This window comes from Glycine soja, chromosome 18, assembly GCF_004193775.1.
Source record: "Glycine soja cultivar W05 chromosome 18, ASM419377v2, whole genome shotgun sequence".
Classification (NCBI taxonomy): Eukaryota; Viridiplantae; Streptophyta; class Magnoliopsida; order Fabales; family Fabaceae; genus Glycine; species Glycine soja.
In genome coordinates, this window is record NC_041019.1 from 48,937,068 (window position 1) to 48,956,298 (window position 19,231).

Genomic DNA, 19,231 nt, shown 5'->3' on the forward strand with positions numbered 1-19,231 from the left:
TGATTTAGCTTCACTAAAGGACTAAAGGTAAATGATGTAAATCACTTAAGATATTTTTCATATTCATCTTCTTAGCCATTTATAAATTAGTAACATATCGCATTACCCAAGTCATTCTAAATACTTGCGAGTGGAGTCTTTCTCATAAAGGTCAATCATGTTGAGTTGCTTGATGATTTCTCTGCTAGAATCAACAATGATCGGATAGTTTACCTTTGCATCTAACTGCATTGCAAAGACAAAGGTCATTATCTATATACCTTGGTATGTCTAGTTCTTGTTTCAAATATCACCAATTGTCTATAATTTAGAAATACTATATAGGCTTGCTCTGCATGTGAAAAATGGAAAACACAGTGTAGACTTCAATTGTGGTATTACAAGTCATCAAAGGATAAACACAATAGCTTCACTCTGATCAGTGATAAAACTCCTTAGAATATTGAGTCATCTTACCATTTGTCAAGCTTAATGGTACAAACCAGAGTCAAATCACCTTTAACTAACCTATTATTAAACACACAAGTCCCCTCCCCCCTCTCCCCACACCACTAACTTTTCAGGGACAATCAGGTAATTTCAAATCATAAAAAACTTACAAAAATTAAAAATGTAACAGAAATTCAATGTTTTGAATAATTTCACCATCAAATTTGAAATTTTAAAATACTATTGAAGGATTGATTCAATTAAAATACATAGACATAACAATTCTTGTTCAGATTTTACTTAACTATCGGATTATTCAGAGTCTCTTTCCCCTTATGAACCGGAGGATTAAGACCAAAAAAGAATACAAGAACATAAAATTTTAAAATATACATAAATTTGTGTCATGGACAAATTCTCATCACACACAGGCAAAAGAGAACATTTTCAATGAATACTAAGTGCTTTCTTCATCCACAACAAGAGTATAGCATGGTTCTGTTTTCTTCAAATTCTGCCACATCTGTCACCCCTCATTCATTTTTGCTTCGGATGACCATGACAATATAACTTCTTAAGAAGAGTTTTTTTATCACTAAAATGGATCAAGGTACAATCTTGACTCCAACCCTTTCAATTCTAGCACTTGGATGATGCTGGAATTTATTGCCTTTATGACACCCTCTACCCCACACATATATGTATTAATAATAAAAAGAATAAGAAATCATAATTAATTAAATTTTTTTTAAATACATTTAAATAAAAGCATTTCAAAATGGTAAAAGGTTCACATTCACTCTACTATTACCAAATAAAACTTTTTAGGAATATTTTTGGCTCAAAACATCATGTAATTAAACAAAACTCATGCCCCAATGTCACATCATATTAGAATATTGTGTCCTGACGTCCTTCAACACAATGTTCCTTAAAGCAATTCACCTAGTCATCTGTTCTCACGAACACAAAGTTCGAGATCATCAAAGGATCCAAACACAAACAACACATGAGCAGTGAGTTATCACATTCCTAACTAATAGAGAGAAACAAGATAACATGTAGATATACATATCATATAAACGAAATATAATTTACTTAAACATAGCTCACGACGTCATTCCACCACTTTATTGCTTAACATCACATCACAACACAACACATTTCATTCATTTTTACATCATTCACGTACTCAATGATAAAAAAGCAAAATCACTAAATCAATCAATATCGATCAATACACAAGTATTATGCAACAAAAATAAAGATGGAAATAAAAACATTCTTTGTCAAACATTTTTTTAAAATAAGATACAATAGCATCCAACATTTTCTTTTTCTATCATCATGTTCCAAAGTGACAAAATTTCATTTAGCCTTTTTGTTAAATAGTAAGTGAAATGGAGATAAAGGTATTCTGTCATTTTATGGTTAACATGAAGAAATAAATCCTAAGTTATATGGTTGATTTAACAACGGAGAAAATGTAGTAATTGTGTTTTGGCTTAATAGCATCTATGGAATTGTCTCTTAGAAAATGGTCTTAAGGTCAAAGTCAACCTCAGAAAATCAAATTATAAGGTTAGGATTGTCCAAACTTTATAAGCTCTATTGAAGTTGAAGTCATATATGTAATCAATGTAGGACTAAACTTTCACCCTTGATGCTACAATTATGACAGAACCCCCCCCCCCCCCCCATATGAAGCCAGGCTAGAGGTGACTGCAATTAAGGCAATTTTTCAAAAATTCCTATATTAACAAAAACTCAACCACCAATTTGAACAGGAAAAACATTTCAACATAAGATACATTAATCTTTAAAATCTAAAAACACGTGTAAAGTGACACAAATCTTTATCAACTTATGTATGAGCTAAAATCATTGATGTCATCTAAACCACTTGAGAAATATGAAACACTAAATTTGATCCGGACATTAAATATGACACGAACACAGTCATTAGAAAATGTCCAGAATATAAAACATATATATAATAATGACCTTCACATATTGAATACTAAGAGGGATGTAATATAAATTTTAATATAAAAAAGAGAAAATTAAAAATAACTATTTAAGAATACAAAACAAAAAAGTAGAGACAATTCAGAGGGTCATTGAAAAGCATGTCCAAGTATATATGTCAAGAATAACGGGGGAAACAAGAACCGGCCTAATGATCAAATTAATGACAATTTTTGAAGTCAACTGGCCATATAAAAAGAAGGAAAATATTAACGTCAGCTTACTGATATTTCAAGCATATAAAAATAGTAAATTTTATCGAAAGGAGGCATGCATCAAATCAAAAATATAAAAGTATAATAAATCTTTTCTTTCTCAATAAAATCTTACAATTGTTAACAAAACCACAAGAAAAAAAAAAAAGAATATTACTTGCCACATGAAGCATGCTCTTGGGGAGTAAGAAGATTGAAAAGGCTCTGATTGTGTTTGCAAAGAGAATTGTGAGCAGTTTTTTTCATCTCAACTAACCATGAAGACAGAATCTCAACCCCAGCAACTGAATGTAATTTTTCTTCCATATCCAGCTCCTGGCCATATGAACCCCATGGTAGACACAGCAAGGCTATTTGCCAAGCATGGTGTTGGTGTTACCATTATCACTACCCCTGCTAATGATTTGACTTTCCAGAAAGCCATATATAGTGATTTCAGTTGTGGAAACTGCATCAAAACACGTGTGATTCAATTCCCAGCATCCCAAGTTGGTCTCCCTGATGGGGTTGAAAATGTCAAAAACGTCACTTCAAGAGAAATGTTGGACAAAATCAGTCTTGGACTATTGATTCTCAAAGATCCAATAGAGCTTCTGTTTCAGGAAATGCAACCAGATTGTATCGTGACTGATATGCTTTATCCATGGACAGTGGAGTCTGCTGCAAAACTAGGCATTCCAAGGCTTTACTTTTACAGCTCAAGCTACTTCACAAGTTGTGCTGGTCATTTTGTGCGGAAGCATAAGCCTCATGAAAGGATGGATTCTGATAACCAGAAGTTTTCAATTCCTGGCCTTCCACATAACATTGTGATTACCACTCTGCAGGTGGAAGAATGGGTAAGAACTAAGAATGACTTCACAGATCATTTGAATGCTATATATGAATCAGAGAGCAGAAGCTATGGAACACTGTACAACAGTTTTCATGAACTTGAAGGTGATTATGAGCAACTTTATCAGAGCACAAAGGGGGTCAAGTGTTGGAGTGTAGGACCAGTTTCAGCCTTGGTTAATCAGCGTGATGAAGAAAAGGCCAATAGGGGACACAAGGAGGAGCTTGTGCTAGAGTCAGAGTGGCTAAACTGGCTTAACTCTAAGCAAAATGATTCTGTACTTTATGTAAGTTTTGGAAGCCTAATCAGGCTCCCTCATGCTCAGCTTGTTGAAATCGCTCACGGGCTTGAAAGTTCTGGTCATGATTTCATCTGGGTTATTCTAAAAAGGTGTGGAGATGGGGATGAGGATGGTGGAGACAATTTCCTGCAAGATTTTGAGCAAAGGATGAATGAAAGAAAGAAGGGTTATATCGTATGGAACTGGGTGCCACAGTTGCTGATATTGAACCACCCTGCCATTGGAGGTATTGTGACTCACTGTGGTTGGAACTCTGTTCTTGAAAGCTTGAGTGCTGGTTTGCCAATGGTCACATGGCCTGTATTTGCAGACCAATTTTACAATGAGAAGTTGGTAGTTGATGTCTTGAAAATTGGAGTCCCAGTGGGATCAAAAGAGAACAAGTTCTGGACGCGTATTGGTGAGGATGCAGCAGTGAGAAGAGAAGTGATTGCGAAGGCTGCCATTCTGCTGATGGGAAAAGAAGAGGGTGGAGAAATGAGAAGGAGAGCAAGAAAACTTAGTGATGCTGCCAAGAAGACTATAGAGGAGGGTGGATCCTCTTACAACAACTTGATGCAGTTGTTGGATGAGCTAAAATCATTGAAAATGTCAAGAGAACTTGAGAAAACAAATTAGATAACTGAAATGGAGGAGTGATTTCGGTGATTCAGCATGTATTGCAGATGCATTTTATAAATAAGATGGAATAACATCTAAGTGTGTCTTTATTTTCCAGCTAATTTTTATGTTGAGCTAGTTAATTATTTTGTGCACTCTTCTTATATAAGATTTTAGATTTTAACAAGCCACTTGCGTGGCATATTTTGAGTTTGTGGAGTGGCTTGAATCATAAAAGCAAACAATTATTGCTAGCTAGCAGCAACTTTGTTTGAAAGAAAGTCAGTTGACTTCTCTAAACCGGTTGAACATTATCTGTGTTGTGTGTGTGTGTGTGTGTTTCAAGCATTTTAGAAAGAACAAAATTTCATGAAGCTTCTTTGTAAATATAATGGCAAGATATATTGTTGTCAGAATAGAAACTCTTGCACACTACATGGCTGAAGTGAAGGAATAAATCTTAACTCAGTTCTATGAGAGTGAGTCTTGGCACAACAATCAGGTTGCTGCCATGTGATCTGGAGGTCACAGGTTCAAATCATGGAAACAGTTTCCCACTTGTGAGGGTAAGACTACATATATCTACCCTAGTGGGTGGGAGCCTTGTTCTCTGGGCAGATCTATAGTTCTATGGTAAACTATTTTAGTAATTAAATGAACAAAGGGTTAATTGAGAGAAGGTTCATATTCTGTTTAAGCTTGCAGCAAGTTTTAGAAAGTAATTTTTATAGGCCTGCACATATCTAAAATCTATAAAACCAGAATGAGCAGCAAGAAGTATTGGCAAAGTGGCCTTGCTAAGCTTCCATCACAGAAATGTCCAAACAGAAAATTTTAGCCTAAGTTTCCCAAGTAAATATTAAGACAATCTCAATTAGCAAACTGAACAGCTTTTCAACAGAAGACAAGTGCCTGGAGGATTATAATAATGAGTAATCCTTTGTATTCTAATTCTAATTTCAAAATTACATAAGCATCAAAATTTTGAGGCATGAAAAATCAGATTATAGAACAAAAACGAAAAATCTTTCTGTTGCAAAATATATAAGAATAAATATAAAGAATTCAATCTAGTCTCAATATATATACATAAATTTCAAAACTAATTGGGTTTATCATTTGGCTTTTAACCTCTCGCGAATTGGTCTAAGACCTGGAAGATGAAGAAAATAGTTGATTGATGAATGAGAGTTGCAACATAGGATTTATTTTATTAGTAGAATCTCAATTCTGCAGCAATGGTATTCCTTTGAACCAATCTTAACTCTTAAGCCTATATTAGTGAAGCACTAGATGGAAATTGTTTTTTTTTTTTTTTTTGAATAAAGATGGAAATTGTTATTAATGAAGAATTTTATCTGGTATTTCAATATATCTTACAAAATGAATGCGCAGAGCATCTGTCTAGCTTCTTATTGCTACTTTTTTTTTTTATGGACTCGTATGATTGCAATTTATAATAAATAAGAAAAGGGTTAATTCAATAATCCAATGGTAAAGAGTCCTAAATAATCTTATGGATTATAGATTGGTTTAACTTCTTGAACCATGTAGCCCCTAAATCACAGACTATTACAAGTTGCTTTTCTTTCTTTTAATGGTACAAGAGAGAGATTAAAATTTGGTGAAAGAATGAGAAAATGTGAGTGAAATAACAACATCGAGACTTACAGGATTAAACACAGTATCAAGCACTTATTAGAAACCCATGGTGCAGTGGGATCAGTGGCAGAACCGTGCAATTGTATCATAAACCACAACCCAATTAATTAATTAAGGTTACAAAGCCAAATCATTTTCACCCACCAGATTAAAATGGCAAATCATAAACAGCACATTAGCGCTTAGTTTATGTCTAATTATAATGTCATTGATGTGTTAACTGTTAAGTTTCTTTCAAAATCAAATCAAGTGATGAAATCCCAGTATCTATGTGATAGGTGTCTTTCTAACAAAAGCACCATAAAAACAGAAATTTGAAAGAACCAACTCTTTAAGTCACAATCCATATATATAGTCTCTTTTCCCGCCTCTTCACTCCCATTGCTTCCCTTTCCAAACACTCCAACAGCTCCACCAACACTTTTTCCCTTCACCACATGTGTGCCTGAACCACTCCTGCCACTAAGAAATTTGTCAGTAAATTCACACTAGTTGAACAAGAAAAAGTATGTTTAATTTATCTTTCTACTAAGAAACCTTTTCTCAATCAGCTTCCTGCCATGGTAGTTACATGATGATTAACATAAATATTTTAAGATGGTTTCTATGGTGCCCCCAATAATTTGAAGGATTTTGGTACTGTTAATTTTTTAATCAATCAAATTACATGTTATTTTTTTCTAATTAGTCATTGATTATGTTTTTTAAAATTACAACTTTTTTAAATTAGAAAATATGATTAAATATAATTTTAGAAGTATGATCCATAAAATATTTTTAATTACTTTCAACGCTCTTTATAAAACCTAGGCATAAAAACAATAATAATAAAATTTTAAATCCTAAACCCAAAAGATTTTTTTTTTTTATAAAAAGTGTTGAAAGGAAACTAAAAAAAATTTAGGATTCAAACTTTTAAAATTATCTTTAATCATATTTTCTATTTTTTTTAAAAAAAAATTAAAATTATTAAAAATAATAATCAAAGACTAATTTAAAAATAATAAAAAATAACTAATAGAGAAAATAGCATGTAATTTAATTAATTAAAAAATTAACAATATAAAAATCTCACACACATAAAAACTCTCCATTTTGTTGTCCTTAGGTCAAGTCTCTTTTCAATTCAAATTCAAAGTCACTACAAATTTTATCATAGACGCTTAAACAACAAAAATCATTCCACATTTTGTTAATCCAACAAAACTAAGAGCCTAACTTAACTAGTTGAGTGTGCATGAAATATTGTAAACATTGAGTTCAACTCCTATAAATAAATAACCAACAGGAGAAAAAACCATACCCCAATAAGAGAAATTATACTTTCTCATACAAGTTATATATTATTATACAACTAAATACTTAAACAAGTAATACTATTTTATATATACTATTGTATTATAAGCTTGGATAGTAAAATCATTATTCCCTCAATTAGAGATTTCAACACTTTTCCTTTTTTCTTTTGAAAATATATTTCACATATTACCCCCAAAGCTAGCTAAAAATATCTTATCTATCTATATACTTTTGTTTTTAACCATTTAATGTTTGTTTATTATAAATTTAAATTATATAATAATAAATATTGATCATGTGTAATTGATAATCTTTTATATGTTTTATATAATGCATAATCTAAAATACTAGATATATGAATATTGGAGTATTAGGAAAAGAGTATACCCACTTCTTCTAAATCTTTTTTTTATAAACAAATATTAATTATTAACTTTTATTAGTGAAAGAAATTCAAACTTCTGTCAATCTTTTTTTCTTTCTCTTTTCTCTTTTCTCCTTTCAATCAATTCATTTTTTAATAACACTTGTACCTCCTTTAATTTTTAAACAAATATTTACCTCCTTAATTTGCATATTTAATATAAAATTGTTACTTATATAACAATTTGTACACTTAAGAGAAAAAGAAAAGGAGAAAAATTTAAGATATAAAAAAATAAGGTAATAAAAATAAATAAATCAATATTATATAAATCATTATATGTATATCACTTTAATAAAATAACACACACCTTTCCTATAGTACTATCTAGACTAGAAGGGTGTGAGCTGGGGTAAGAACAAATTTCCCATGTTATTATCTACATGGCCACCCTGGTACATTGCTGTAGCAGTTGCCATTGCCTTTTATCGTACTCCACACTCCTCCATCCAATGTCATCACGCCACGTCATCTCTGGTTTCACTCACGCGCGCTTTGCTCGCTAGAAAACTCTACCCCGAAACTTCGTTAACTTCCACAACTAACGATTTTACCAACGTTAGTTGCTTGCCACCTTTATTCCATAAGCAAACAGAAAAAACCAACAGACAGAAAACCAAAAGGTGTCTTCTTCTCATTCAATTTTTTCTTTTACTTCAATTCATCCAAATCTGAATCCGAAACAATAATAAGATGTCAAATCTCAACGGTAGTGATTCGCCGAAGATACACGTTGAGACTCCGCCAGTGGCGCCTTCTGCGCCGAGCGAGGGCCACCACGCGGCGGCGAGCGGCGGGATTGGCGGAATTCTGCGGCGGTGGAAGAGGGAGGACTTGATCAAGAGAGGGTCGTTGGGACTGAGAGGGATCGCGCTGCTTTTCTGTCTGATTTCGTTCATTATCATGGCCAGCAATAAACATGGGGATTGGAGAGAGTTCGATAAATATGAAGAGTACAGGTAGAAATCTCACACCCCTTTTGAGAATTTTGGATGATGAATAATGGGTTTTGGTCAAAATTCGATTTTTATTAATGTTGATAAGGGAATAGTGATTTTTTCATCGTCAATGGTTAGTTTTTTTTATAGGAGAAGAGATCGAATTCGTAATCTTTTTTTCTTTCTTAATCATTCAGTCAACTTTACATCTAGCATTCATTTGTCAAAATTCTAATTGATTAGTTTTGAGATGGAGTTGAATGTTAGAAATATAATGAATTTAGTTTTATTCTGACATTGTAAATCAATTACACTGACCATCAAATGTGTAAATCAACTACTGTTAACAATATGGAATTGAGTTAAATATTTGAAGAAATTTTTTTATATCATCTGTAATACTACTATTATTTTATCTGACTTGATTGGTTCTTACAGAGAATATATGTGATCTTGTTCCCAAAAAAATACACTTTAAAGAAATGATTTTAAAGCGCATAATCTTTATCATACATACAAATTGTAATTTGATGACAATATAATTTTTTTCCATATTTTAATTAAATTCGTGTAATATAAAATGTATCACATGTTTTTAATTAATTTCATGTAATATAGGTGTGTCACATGTCTTTAATTTAAGGTTTTTAGATAGTGGATTCACGAGAGTGATGAAGTTGAATTGGTTTTTGGAGAATGACAGGTATTTGCTGGCTATAGCGATTTTGTCTAGTTTGTACACTGGAGCCCAAGCGTTCCGTCAAATTCAGGAACTCTCCACTGCAAAACAATTGCTTCAGCCAAGAATGGCAGCTATGATTGACTTTTTTGGAGATCAGGTTTGACATCATTTTTCTCTTATTTTATTGATTTCAATGATACTACTACATTTTTTATCCCATATCTGATATCTGATTCTATGGCTGGTGAGGAGTCACTAATCAAAGTCAGTTGTTTAAGTTTAAGTTGAATTCAATTCTCAAAGGAAATTCATTTTCAGACTACTTCTGTTTATTTATGTAAGTTTGAGAAATTTTAAGGTTAAATAAACTTTGGTTATGTTGATGAGATGCTTTGCAATATATTGCAAATTAAATTAATTTGTTTCCCCTTTGTGGTTGAGTTGTAGAGTTATCACCAATGTTGAAGAGATTGGATTGGAAACTTGTGACTTGTCTCTGAAGTTACCCCTACGGAAGTAATGAAAATGAAAGCTTATCTAGCTTTAAAAAATTAGTAATAAAATGAAGTGTTTTTCTAAGGATGTACAACTTTCAATGACGTTTAAGTGCTTCAATAATGCAATCACAAGGGAGGGATAGGATTTTTATTGGCCTTAATTTATTGTTTTAAACAAGTTAACAGTCCTACATGTGGCACCACCATATAATATTCAGATGACATATGGATTGATTGAGGCTTCATTTTGAACAATTCAAACCTTTAGACTGTTTTGTTTATTCAAAACCTTTATGATTGACTAGGATTTATGAAATATTTTCCTTTTAAGGACTATGAAATGCTAATTTTGAGAACGTTTTTGGTTGCAGATCATTGCATATCTTTTGATATCATCAGCATCTTCAGCAATTCCAATGACAAATAGAATGAGAGAAGGGGCAGACAATATATTCACAGACTCTTCAGCTGCAGCCATTAGCATGTCAATTTTTGCCTTCTTGTGTCTAGCAGTATCTGCCCTCATTTCAGGCTACAAATTATCAACTCAACCTTATATATGAAGTCTTAACTTTGCAAAACTCTCCTACTACAGTTTCATACTTCTATACAAATCACTTTTTTCTGTATATTAATGAGAAAAGGAGTCAGGCCTCACCTCTCTGGCTCGGTGCATATGTATACAGTGAGATTTGATATTGATTTCATATACGAATACATGTAATGTTTAATCATTTTTCTTGTACTTGAGACTATTTATTGACCAATTTGGCCAAAAAAAGATTATGTGGTGAATGCATTATCTGAATTTGACTGTGAGACGCAAGCAATGGCAGTCAGAAGACTCTGAATTTGATTTTTTATTTCTTTACTGTATGATTACCTAATGTACATCCAAAAAGAATTTTGACTTGTTAAAATCCTAGATGGTTCAACTTTCAACTTTCGGACACTCAGTTTATTACAAAAATTTCAGGCGTGCAAATTTTCCTTAATTTTGTTTTGTTTTCTAATTAAATCAGATATCACTTGTTATCAACAAAAATTGCATCAAGGACTATGAATTGAAAATTCATCAAAATCCCGGTAATGATGTTTGTGGGATGTGACTCAAAATCAACAAAACCCCAAATGTGAAGAATTGAATTAGTTGATGTCATCCCGGTAGACATACACAACATAAATTCGGTTGTCATAACTGAATTGGTGACTTGGCGCCAAAGGAAAATCTTTTGCTCCTAAAGCTAGCAACTTGTGTCTATATATACTTGATCATGTAAATGAGAAGAGAGGGAGATTTTCATAGAGAGAAAGAGAGTTCGAAAGGAGATAGAGAGCTAGGAGATTGAGAGAGGTTTTGTTAGAAAGAAACCGAGAGAGATTAAAGCTAATTTTTGCTTGTATTGAACTTGTAATCTCCATGATGAATGTGATGATGATGAGCTGCACTTTTCCGTGGATGTAGGCACATTGCTGAACCACATTGCTGAACCACGTAAAATCTTGCTGTAGATCTTGGCTTTGTACTTTGCTGTGCTCGTTCTTGTTTCTTTGATCTTGTGAATTACTCAAAGACTTTAAAGAACCAACAATGTTGGTACAAATTATGAAGTCCTGGACCTCCTGATTTTCATCACAAATCATTTGATAAAAACTAAAAGTAGAAATTGCCAAAACAAGCACACATGCTACGGATTGATGAAATATCGGAAGATTCTTCCAGAAGAACCTTTTTCCCTACAAATACAACAAAAGAATAACTGAATTCATCAGTCAATCCTATGGTAAAGTTGAAGTTTCTATTTGGACATGAACTTGGCAGGCAGGTATAGCAGCAATTTGCTGTCACTATGGCTGTAGTGCCAATCACTAATCTAAATGAGGTAAATAAGTAAACATTTGCAAATTTTTTGTCTATATTCTGCTGTGAAAAAACTAAAGTCCTACATGCTATACAAAAACATATCCAAGATTATACGTAAAGTTGTGGTCCAGTTCAAATTCAGTAGTCCTTTGAGAGAAATGACTGAAGGAATGAGTCATCCTTCCTTTCATCCTTGGCCTTTGAGTGTGCAGCATCTGTGTATTGCGCATGATCGGTATGTGAACTCATTGATCTGTTAAGAGCTGAATAGCCAAAACTTCCAGGGTTCTTGAACTTGTCCAGTGAACATGATTCTTGATTTCCAGTTGCTGGATGTCTAGTATTATTATAGAGAGAGTTTGTGAAACTTGATGAGTTAGAATAACAATTCACTGCCGAGGGTCTTATAGGTGCTGGTATGCTGCTGTTCAGAGAATTTCTGTTCATGTAATAGTTTCCGCTACCACGTGCAGCAGGTACATCATGGTTGTGTTTCCCTTCATAAGTTGTGATCACAGCTTTGATGTCATGTGCAGCTCGCTCAACGTGTTTTCTCACTGAGCAACCAGGGGCCGTGCATTTGTAATAGCTCCTGCAGATGAAATGTTTTGAACAATTTTAAGTAATGGTGACAGTAACAACATGAATTGCAACACTTAGAACCATTAAGGGTCTTTGTTCTCATCTGTTAATTACCTTGCATTTGGGTTTCCTTTGACTACTTTCTGTCCATATTTCCTCCACCTAAAGCCATCATCAAGTATATCAATTTCGCTTGTGGTTTGAACTACAACTCTAGGCTCTCTAACCGTTCTACTCCCTGAGACAGAATAGCCATCGTTTTTGTTATCTTCCTTCCTACAAAAATGAGAATCCGAATTAGTTATATGCAAACCAAGTGAACTATGCGATTTCATTCTAAAATAGCGAATCAGATCATTAAACTGCAGTTTGTTGATCTTACCATCTTTTGGCATCTGGTCCAAGGTTATCTTCATCTCCTCCAGAATAACTGGTTTGCGATGTTTGCTCAAAATTTTCCTCTCCAACAGAAGCAGAAGAATCTTCTTGTATGGAGAAATGATCCATTTGTGGATTTCCTAGGGTCACCACTGATTGATCAGATATCCCTGAATTTGTGCACGATGAAGAAGGTTGATTAATTGATTGAGAGTTTGTTCTTCTAGTAGACTGCAGTTTAGGGTGGTTATGTTGGCCCTTATATACTATTTCAGTGATTTGTCCTTCCAAAGTCTTCTCCACTTTCTTCTTCACTGAGCAATTTGGATGTGTGCACTTGTAATAACTACGAGGATTTTCACTCCCTTTCACTTGTTTCTGTCCATATTTTCTCCAGTTGAACCCATCTTCTGCTCTCTTTTGTTCTCTAACAGACAGAGATGCACTTGTATAGTCAAAATAACCAGACCCTGGAACTGAATTACTTTGTATTTCTGGTTTTCCAGCAGCCATTTCTGAGGAAAATTTCTGAATTGAAGGGTATTCAGATTTTGTTGCTGTCCTCTCAGATGAAAAATCAGACTGCTTTGTAGGTTCATTGAATTTCCACATGTCTTGTTTCTTAAGCGGTTCCTGCTGTCCAAGTAGAACAAACAAGTATTTAGAATACAAATCCAAATAATGACAAGAATAACATGTTTCAAGCCATCAATAAATCAAACCTTGTTTACTATGATTATACATCTTGATTATATCATTACAATGAAGTTTATTGTTTGTCAAAACATAGAAACATACATTGGCATACTTTTTGGGTTAGACTTTTTCAACTTAGAATATGTTAGGCAAGATATGAACCTTGTTTTAACCATTCAAACCGTGCTTATACCAACAAAATTAAAATAGAAAAAGAAGATGAACAAAGCAGAAGTAGAAAAAGAAAATTCAAAGGACCATTAAAAACAAGTAAATAAGAAACTGACCCCACAAGACATACAAGACAGAAGAAGCTAATAACAGAAACAAGTCCAAATATGTAAATAACAGCAAATAAGAACCGGCCTCCAAGTGTCTTTGTTGATCAAATAATAACCAAAAAGACACAAAAAATATAATTGTTTAACTCAAATGGTGACAAAAAAAAAAAAACAGTGCTCACTCACCACTTGAAACATGTTTAAGGAAGATTGAATTTGGCTTTGGAAAGAGAAGTCAGAGTAGTTTTTCTCATCCTCCTTGCCACGCTGTTGTTCTTCACCTGAACCGTTCCTCCAGTTGAAGCTCTGGCCAACCAAGGCCTCAGTAGTAGGAGAAGCAAAAATCTAAAACCACACACACAAGAACAAAGAAATTAAAACCCGACAATTAGTAATGCCCCAAACATGCACACTTGTCAATATGCATGAGAGTTTGTAACTTACATTTGGAGAAGGAAAAAACAAAGGTGAGTTCAACAACTCAGAAGGGCTGAAAGCAGATGAAAAGTTCAAGTAAGAAGAAGGGGAGATTGGAGAGGGAGAGAGGGGTAGTGAGGGAGGTTGAACAGACTTGAATTTAAGAACATCAAGTCCAACTTGATGATTTTGATGATGATTATTATGACTAAGTTCAGAAGTTTCCCAGTTACTATGATCTCCCATGGTAATGTTACTAGTAATATTGTTCTTTATTATTGATGGAAAGGTGAGTGAAACTGTGAAAGATCAAAGATATGTGTCCTATTGAAATTCGGGTGGCAATGAAGAAAAGCTTGCTTTGGATTTGAATTTATTTTGGAAAAGTGGTATATGACATGATATAAGGAGAGGAGACAAGACTCAATATAGTCATATAGAGGAGAGAGTGACAGACAGACAGAAAATTGATGCACGATTTTATGGCAAAAGCTAGTGATAACCAGCAAAAAAGTCTTGGAAGCTGCTTCTAGGAAGCTGAGGATATGTTTGACTGTGGAAAACTGAATTGGGTCAAGACTTGTGGGTTTGACTGGGTTGCCTCACAGCCTGCCATTTAATACCCTTCTTACATTATTAAGATGTAGGATGTAGGATTCAATATTTCTCTAGTATATTTATCATATACTTAGTTTTGTGGTTTTAATATTTATAAAAAAACTGGTTTGAATTTCCATCTAAATTATGTTTTACATTTTTAAATTTTGTTTTTTTAGTTCTTATAAAATTGTACTTTTCATATAAGTCTCTTTTATACTACTATTAAAAACATTCATTTTAGACTTTAGTTATTTAAGGAACAATTAAAAAACTGTTTTAGAAAAGAAATTATTATATAATCTTACATCATCACCTATTTATAATTTAGTCAATCTTTATGTGATACCTAATCTATTTTGAATTTAAGAGAAAAAGTTAAGAAAAATTGATTTATGTATTATATGAAGATTCTTGAAAATTAAGTGTATATTTGATTTGTAATTGAAATTGTTATGAAATGGGTTCGGATACATATCTTAGAGAAAAGTTAAATGAAATCGAAAACAAAAATTATAATTATTTGACAAAATTTTGGGCCAAAAGTAGTTTTTTTTTTTATCTCATTTTCAAAAATGCTCTAGATAGAGTGGAACATACACTAAGTTTTCACATTATAGAGAGAGAAGGGCGGCTTGTAAACATAGGATAGGATGTGTTATTGGATCGAGTTCCTGTCTGATTATGTGGTACCAATGTCAGAGATCCAATGTTATCAAACAAACTACATTTAACGACAATTATCAATTATTTATTGGACCGTTTTGTTAGAGGGGTTATTGGTTGTTTTCATTTCTGAATTGGTTAAATAACTTTAGACGCTTCTTGTAATTTAGATTTGTTTTATGTGTGAAGATTTCTTGTTGGGTTGAGTTGCTGAAAGAGATAACGGAGAATAAATTGCGGGAGATGCCATCTTAATCCAATAAGATATGTAGGTATAATTATTACGCTACTCGAACGAGTGAGCCGCATAAAATGAACACCTTGTATTAGCCACTAAATAACTATAACTTAAATCTAATTTTCGTCCTCATCTTTTGTTTAATAAGTCTCTTCATTTTAAAATAAAAATATTTAGTTTTTTATTTTAAAAAATATATAATTTTAGTCAAATATTTCATAGAGACATTTGATCTCTTACTTTATAAATTTTATAATTTTTTTGTTAAATCTTCAATTTTACATATATTTTATTTTGATCCAATTCAAAGTGCTATAAAGAAATTATTTAATTAATTACAATATAAGAAATAAAACATAAATAAAATTGAACATAGCACTAAAACTACAAATTTTTTAAAATAAAAAACTAAAATTATATAATTTCTAAACTATGAGAATCAAATGTCTTTATTTTAAAATAAAATAATCAAAATTATAGATTTTTAAAATAAGAGGATTAAATGTTTTAGAATGGAATGATCAAAATTATAAATTAAACAAAATAGAAACACCAAAATTACATTTAATTCATAATTATATTATGAACAAATTGTAGGCAACTTGTAATAATATGTAAAACTGTAGCATTTTATTTTCGTTTTCGGAAAACACCAAGATTTGCTATGGAGTAAGAAAGTGTATGTGTGCATAGTCGGATAGATATCACATTTAATTAATAATGAGGCGGTTTCTACTGTGAACCCTTATACCATAAGGTTCATGGATGACACATTTATTTTACAACATTGGATATCATTTAAAATAAATAAACGGTGAGATTATGAACCTTAAACAGTAATTCCATTTTATTATAATTATTTAACAAAATTAGTGGATGCCTGGATTATGTATACAATTCTCTATATGGCCTTTCAATGTTGTCCAGGAGGATTTGCTATTTTGCCATTGTTTCATTTGTACATTTGAGGATTGATAAAGATTTGAACTTTACATTGATGAAAAAAAAATTGAACATTTGAGGAACCAACGTAGGAAAATTTTACAGCTTTTGGAGTTTTGGAATCTCGGGCAGTACATGCTACACACACTGCACACAATTAAAAGGTTCATTGTAATAAAATGTGTAAGAATTAATGTCTCATGTGAGAGACATGTGACTTATGTAGGGACTAATAAATAAATAATTAACGATCAAAGGCTAAATTGTAATTGGGCTTAATAGGAAAAGTTTCTAGGTTAACTGCTACTTGATGGGAGTAGTGGTTATAAAAGGGGCTTAATACTCACTAACGTGAAATAAGGTCCCCTTCCTGACCAGAAAAGTATTCTCTCTCACCTATAGCCATCACGAACGGAGAGAGGCAGAAAAGAAAGGTCAAAGGAAGTGAAATCTTATTTCTCTCATTTTTCCAAGGAAATCAAAATAAACCAGACAGAAGTTCCTATGGAGAAAGGTACAAGTCTTCCTATGGAGAAAGGTACACATCATTATCTATTGTTGTTTATTGATTGTTTGTGAGAACCATAGATTTCAAGATCCTGTTATTTCCTATTATTGATAGTCTAGGAAACCCCTTAAGAAATTTTTACATGTAATATCAGAGCATGTGTTATGAAATTTATGATTCTCCAAGAATGATTTAATTTTTCCCAATTATGCATGAACCCTAATTATGAAATTTAGGGATAATTTAATTTCTTTAAATTATGCATCAAACCTAATTATGAAATTTAGGGATTTTAATTTTTGTTACATGTATTTTTAATTAATGTTTTAATAACGTGTCTTTCGCGTTAATTATATTTTCCGCTGCAAAGTATGAAATTATGTATATCATGAGAAAGCTTCTGCCGTGCCATTAATGGACGTTAAGCATTTAACTAGAATGAGAGTAGAGAAAGCCATTAATTTATTTCTAATGGAGAAAGGCTAATTCAAATGTTTTGGAGAAAGCTGCGTGACCGTAAAGTAGGTTCCTTTAAATTCCAAATCATGGAAAAGGCTATTGCATGACGTTCAAAATATTTTGGAAGTTGTTATTTGCAAACCCCTTTTTGTTATTTCCAATCCCACTTGTGATTTTTTTTTTAAAAAATGATTATTAAACGTAATTAAAGGATTGAAAGTTTATATTCTTTAATTAAATTAACGTGAATGTTTTGTAATTATTGGTAACAGTAAATATATGTATATGCTACATATTTGCTTGAACATGTTTGAATGCAAAAAACACAAATAAATGTAAATATTATTTTATGGCCTGGAATGAAATTAATAGAATGACTATGAATTGTTAATAGCAATAAGTATGTGCAAGCCATATATAATTGATTGGAATTAAATGTATGTTGAATTTGTTAGTCACCAAAGTGGCCAAATTTGTAAGGTTATTTAATTCCAAAATTAATGATTATTTTGATTACTCATAGAATAATGAATGCTAAATTATATGGTTATTGGTTTATGGGTAATTGAAATTCATTGTTATAAGGCATTTATGGATTGCCCAAAGATTGATTAGTTGTTCTTATAATTAATGAATATAATTGTAGGCAATTTGTGTGTATCATTAGTTTTATTTATATGCCCAAAGGAAATAGATACTACTAATTGGTGCATATTTAATTGCCAAATAATGTTAAAATTTTATTAGCATCATTATGTTTGTATGTTGTGTATTGGTGTATCACCCAAAGGAGAACATCAATATACATTGTCCGTTATTTGAATGAATCATATGTATGACATGTATTTTATGTCTCAAAACACTTATGTGAATTTTATTATGTAATACATGTTTTGAATTCATTGGATTCTTATGCATCATCTGTACCAATTTTAATGGGCTTAACTTCTCTGACAGAAATGAGCAAGTCTTATTTCACCTTAGTGTTTTGGATCACGATCTTGCTATGTTGGAAGAGAAGTTTGTTACTATTATTGATGTTAGTAGCAATGAAGAGAAATTTCATTATAAAACTTGGGAAAGATCTAACAGACTCAGCCTAATGTTGATGAGAATGACTGTTGCAGACAGTATTAAGACAACTCTCCCTAAAATCGAAAGTGCTAAAAAGTTTATGTGATTAGTGGGAGAACGCTCTCAAACAGCTAATAAGTCTGTTGCTGAGACATTAATGAGTACATTGACCACCATGAAGTTTGATGGTTCACGTACTATGTATGAACATGTCATTAAGATGACAAACATTGCAGCAAGATTTAAGACCTTGGGAATATAATGGCTGTGAATGAGAACTTTCTTGTTCAGTTTATTCTAAACGCATTATCGTCTGAGTTTGGCCTGTTCTAAATGAACTATAATACCATGAAAGATAAATGGAATGTGCATGAATTGCACAGTATGTTAGCTCAGGAAGAAACGAGGCTTAAGAATCAAGGAAGTCACTTAGTCCATTATGTTAGCCACCAAGGGAATCAAGGAGCTTGAAAAGAAATTTATAAAGAAGCATGATAAAGGCAAATGGCCATTAAAGAACAATGACGACTCTTTACAAATCCAGAAGAAAGGTATTAAAGGGCAATAATTGTCAATTTTGTGAAATTAAGACATTTCAAAAAAAAAAGGATTGCCTAAA

General features: G+C 32.3%; 3 protein-coding genes across 4 annotated transcripts; 2 read left to right on the forward strand and 1 right to left on the reverse strand.

Annotated features, from left to right (window-relative positions):
- Positions 1-2,792: 2,792 nt before the first annotated feature.
- On the forward strand, positions 2,793-4,621 carry LOC114395711 (soyasapogenol B glucuronide galactosyltransferase-like). The gene has a single exon (XM_028357549.1). The coding sequence runs from the start codon at positions 2,930-2,932 to the stop codon at positions 4,424-4,426; it is 1,497 nt and encodes a 498-aa protein (XP_028213350.1). The 5' UTR covers positions 2,793-2,929; the 3' UTR covers positions 4,427-4,621.
- A 3,490-nt stretch (positions 4,622-8,111) lies between these two features.
- On the forward strand, positions 8,112-10,768 carry LOC114396610 (CASP-like protein 4B1). Its single transcript, XM_028358683.1, has 3 exons — positions 8,112-8,752; positions 9,435-9,570; positions 10,282-10,768. The coding sequence occupies exons 1-3, from the start codon at positions 8,487-8,489 to the stop codon at positions 10,471-10,473; spliced, it is 594 nt and encodes a 197-aa protein (XP_028214484.1). The 5' UTR covers positions 8,112-8,486; the 3' UTR covers positions 10,474-10,768.
- Positions 10,769-11,537: 769 nt separating this feature from the next.
- LOC114396609 (probable WRKY transcription factor 33) lies at positions 11,538-14,602 on the reverse strand. 2 transcript variants are annotated; one of them, XM_028358681.1, is made up of 5 exons: positions 14,156-14,602; positions 13,898-14,056; positions 12,739-13,367; positions 12,471-12,632; positions 11,538-12,366 (listed from the first exon to the last, which is right to left on the reverse strand). In XM_028358681.1, exons 1-5 carry the CDS (start codon positions 14,372-14,374, stop codon positions 11,913-11,915), a joined length of 1,623 nt encoding a protein of 540 aa, XP_028214482.1. In that variant the 5' UTR covers positions 14,375-14,602; the 3' UTR covers positions 11,538-11,912. The 2 variants fall into 2 exon arrangements, with proteins under 2 accessions (XP_028214482.1, XP_028214481.1); XM_028358680.1 differs by having other exon boundaries at positions 12,739-13,370.
- Between the last annotated feature and the right edge of the window lie 4,629 nt (positions 14,603-19,231).

What these genes read in the sequence shown, in the direction of transcription:
- LOC114396610 (XM_028358683.1), top strand. Translation starts at nt 8,487, where the DNA reads ATGTCAAATCTCAACGGTAGTGATTCGCCGAAGATACACGTTGAGACT. An exon ending in GATAAATATGAAGAGTACAG is followed by an intron (nt 8,753 to 9,434) that starts GTAGAAATCTCA and finishes GGAGAATGACAG; the next exon opens with GTATTTGCTGGCTATAGCGA. An exon ending in TTGACTTTTTTGGAGATCAG is followed by an intron (nt 9,571 to 10,281) that starts GTTTGACATCAT and finishes TTTTGGTTGCAG; the next exon opens with ATCATTGCATATCTTTTGAT.
- LOC114396609 (XM_028358680.1), bottom strand. Translation starts at nt 14,374, where the DNA reads ATGGGAGATCATAGTAACTGGGAAACTTCTGAACTTAGTCATAATAAT. An exon ending in TGTTTTTTCCTTCTCCAAAT is followed by an intron (nt 14,057 to 14,155) that starts GTAAGTTACAAA and finishes GTGTGGTTTTAG; the next exon opens with ATTTTTGCTTCTCCTACTAC. An exon ending in GGACCAGATGCCAAAAGATG is followed by an intron (nt 12,633 to 12,738) that starts GTAAGATCAACA and finishes TCATTTTTGTAG; the next exon opens with GAAGGAAGATAACAAAAACG.
- LOC114395711 (XM_028357549.1), top strand. Translation starts at nt 2,930, where the DNA reads ATGAAGACAGAATCTCAACCCCAGCAACTGAATGTAATTTTTCTTCCA.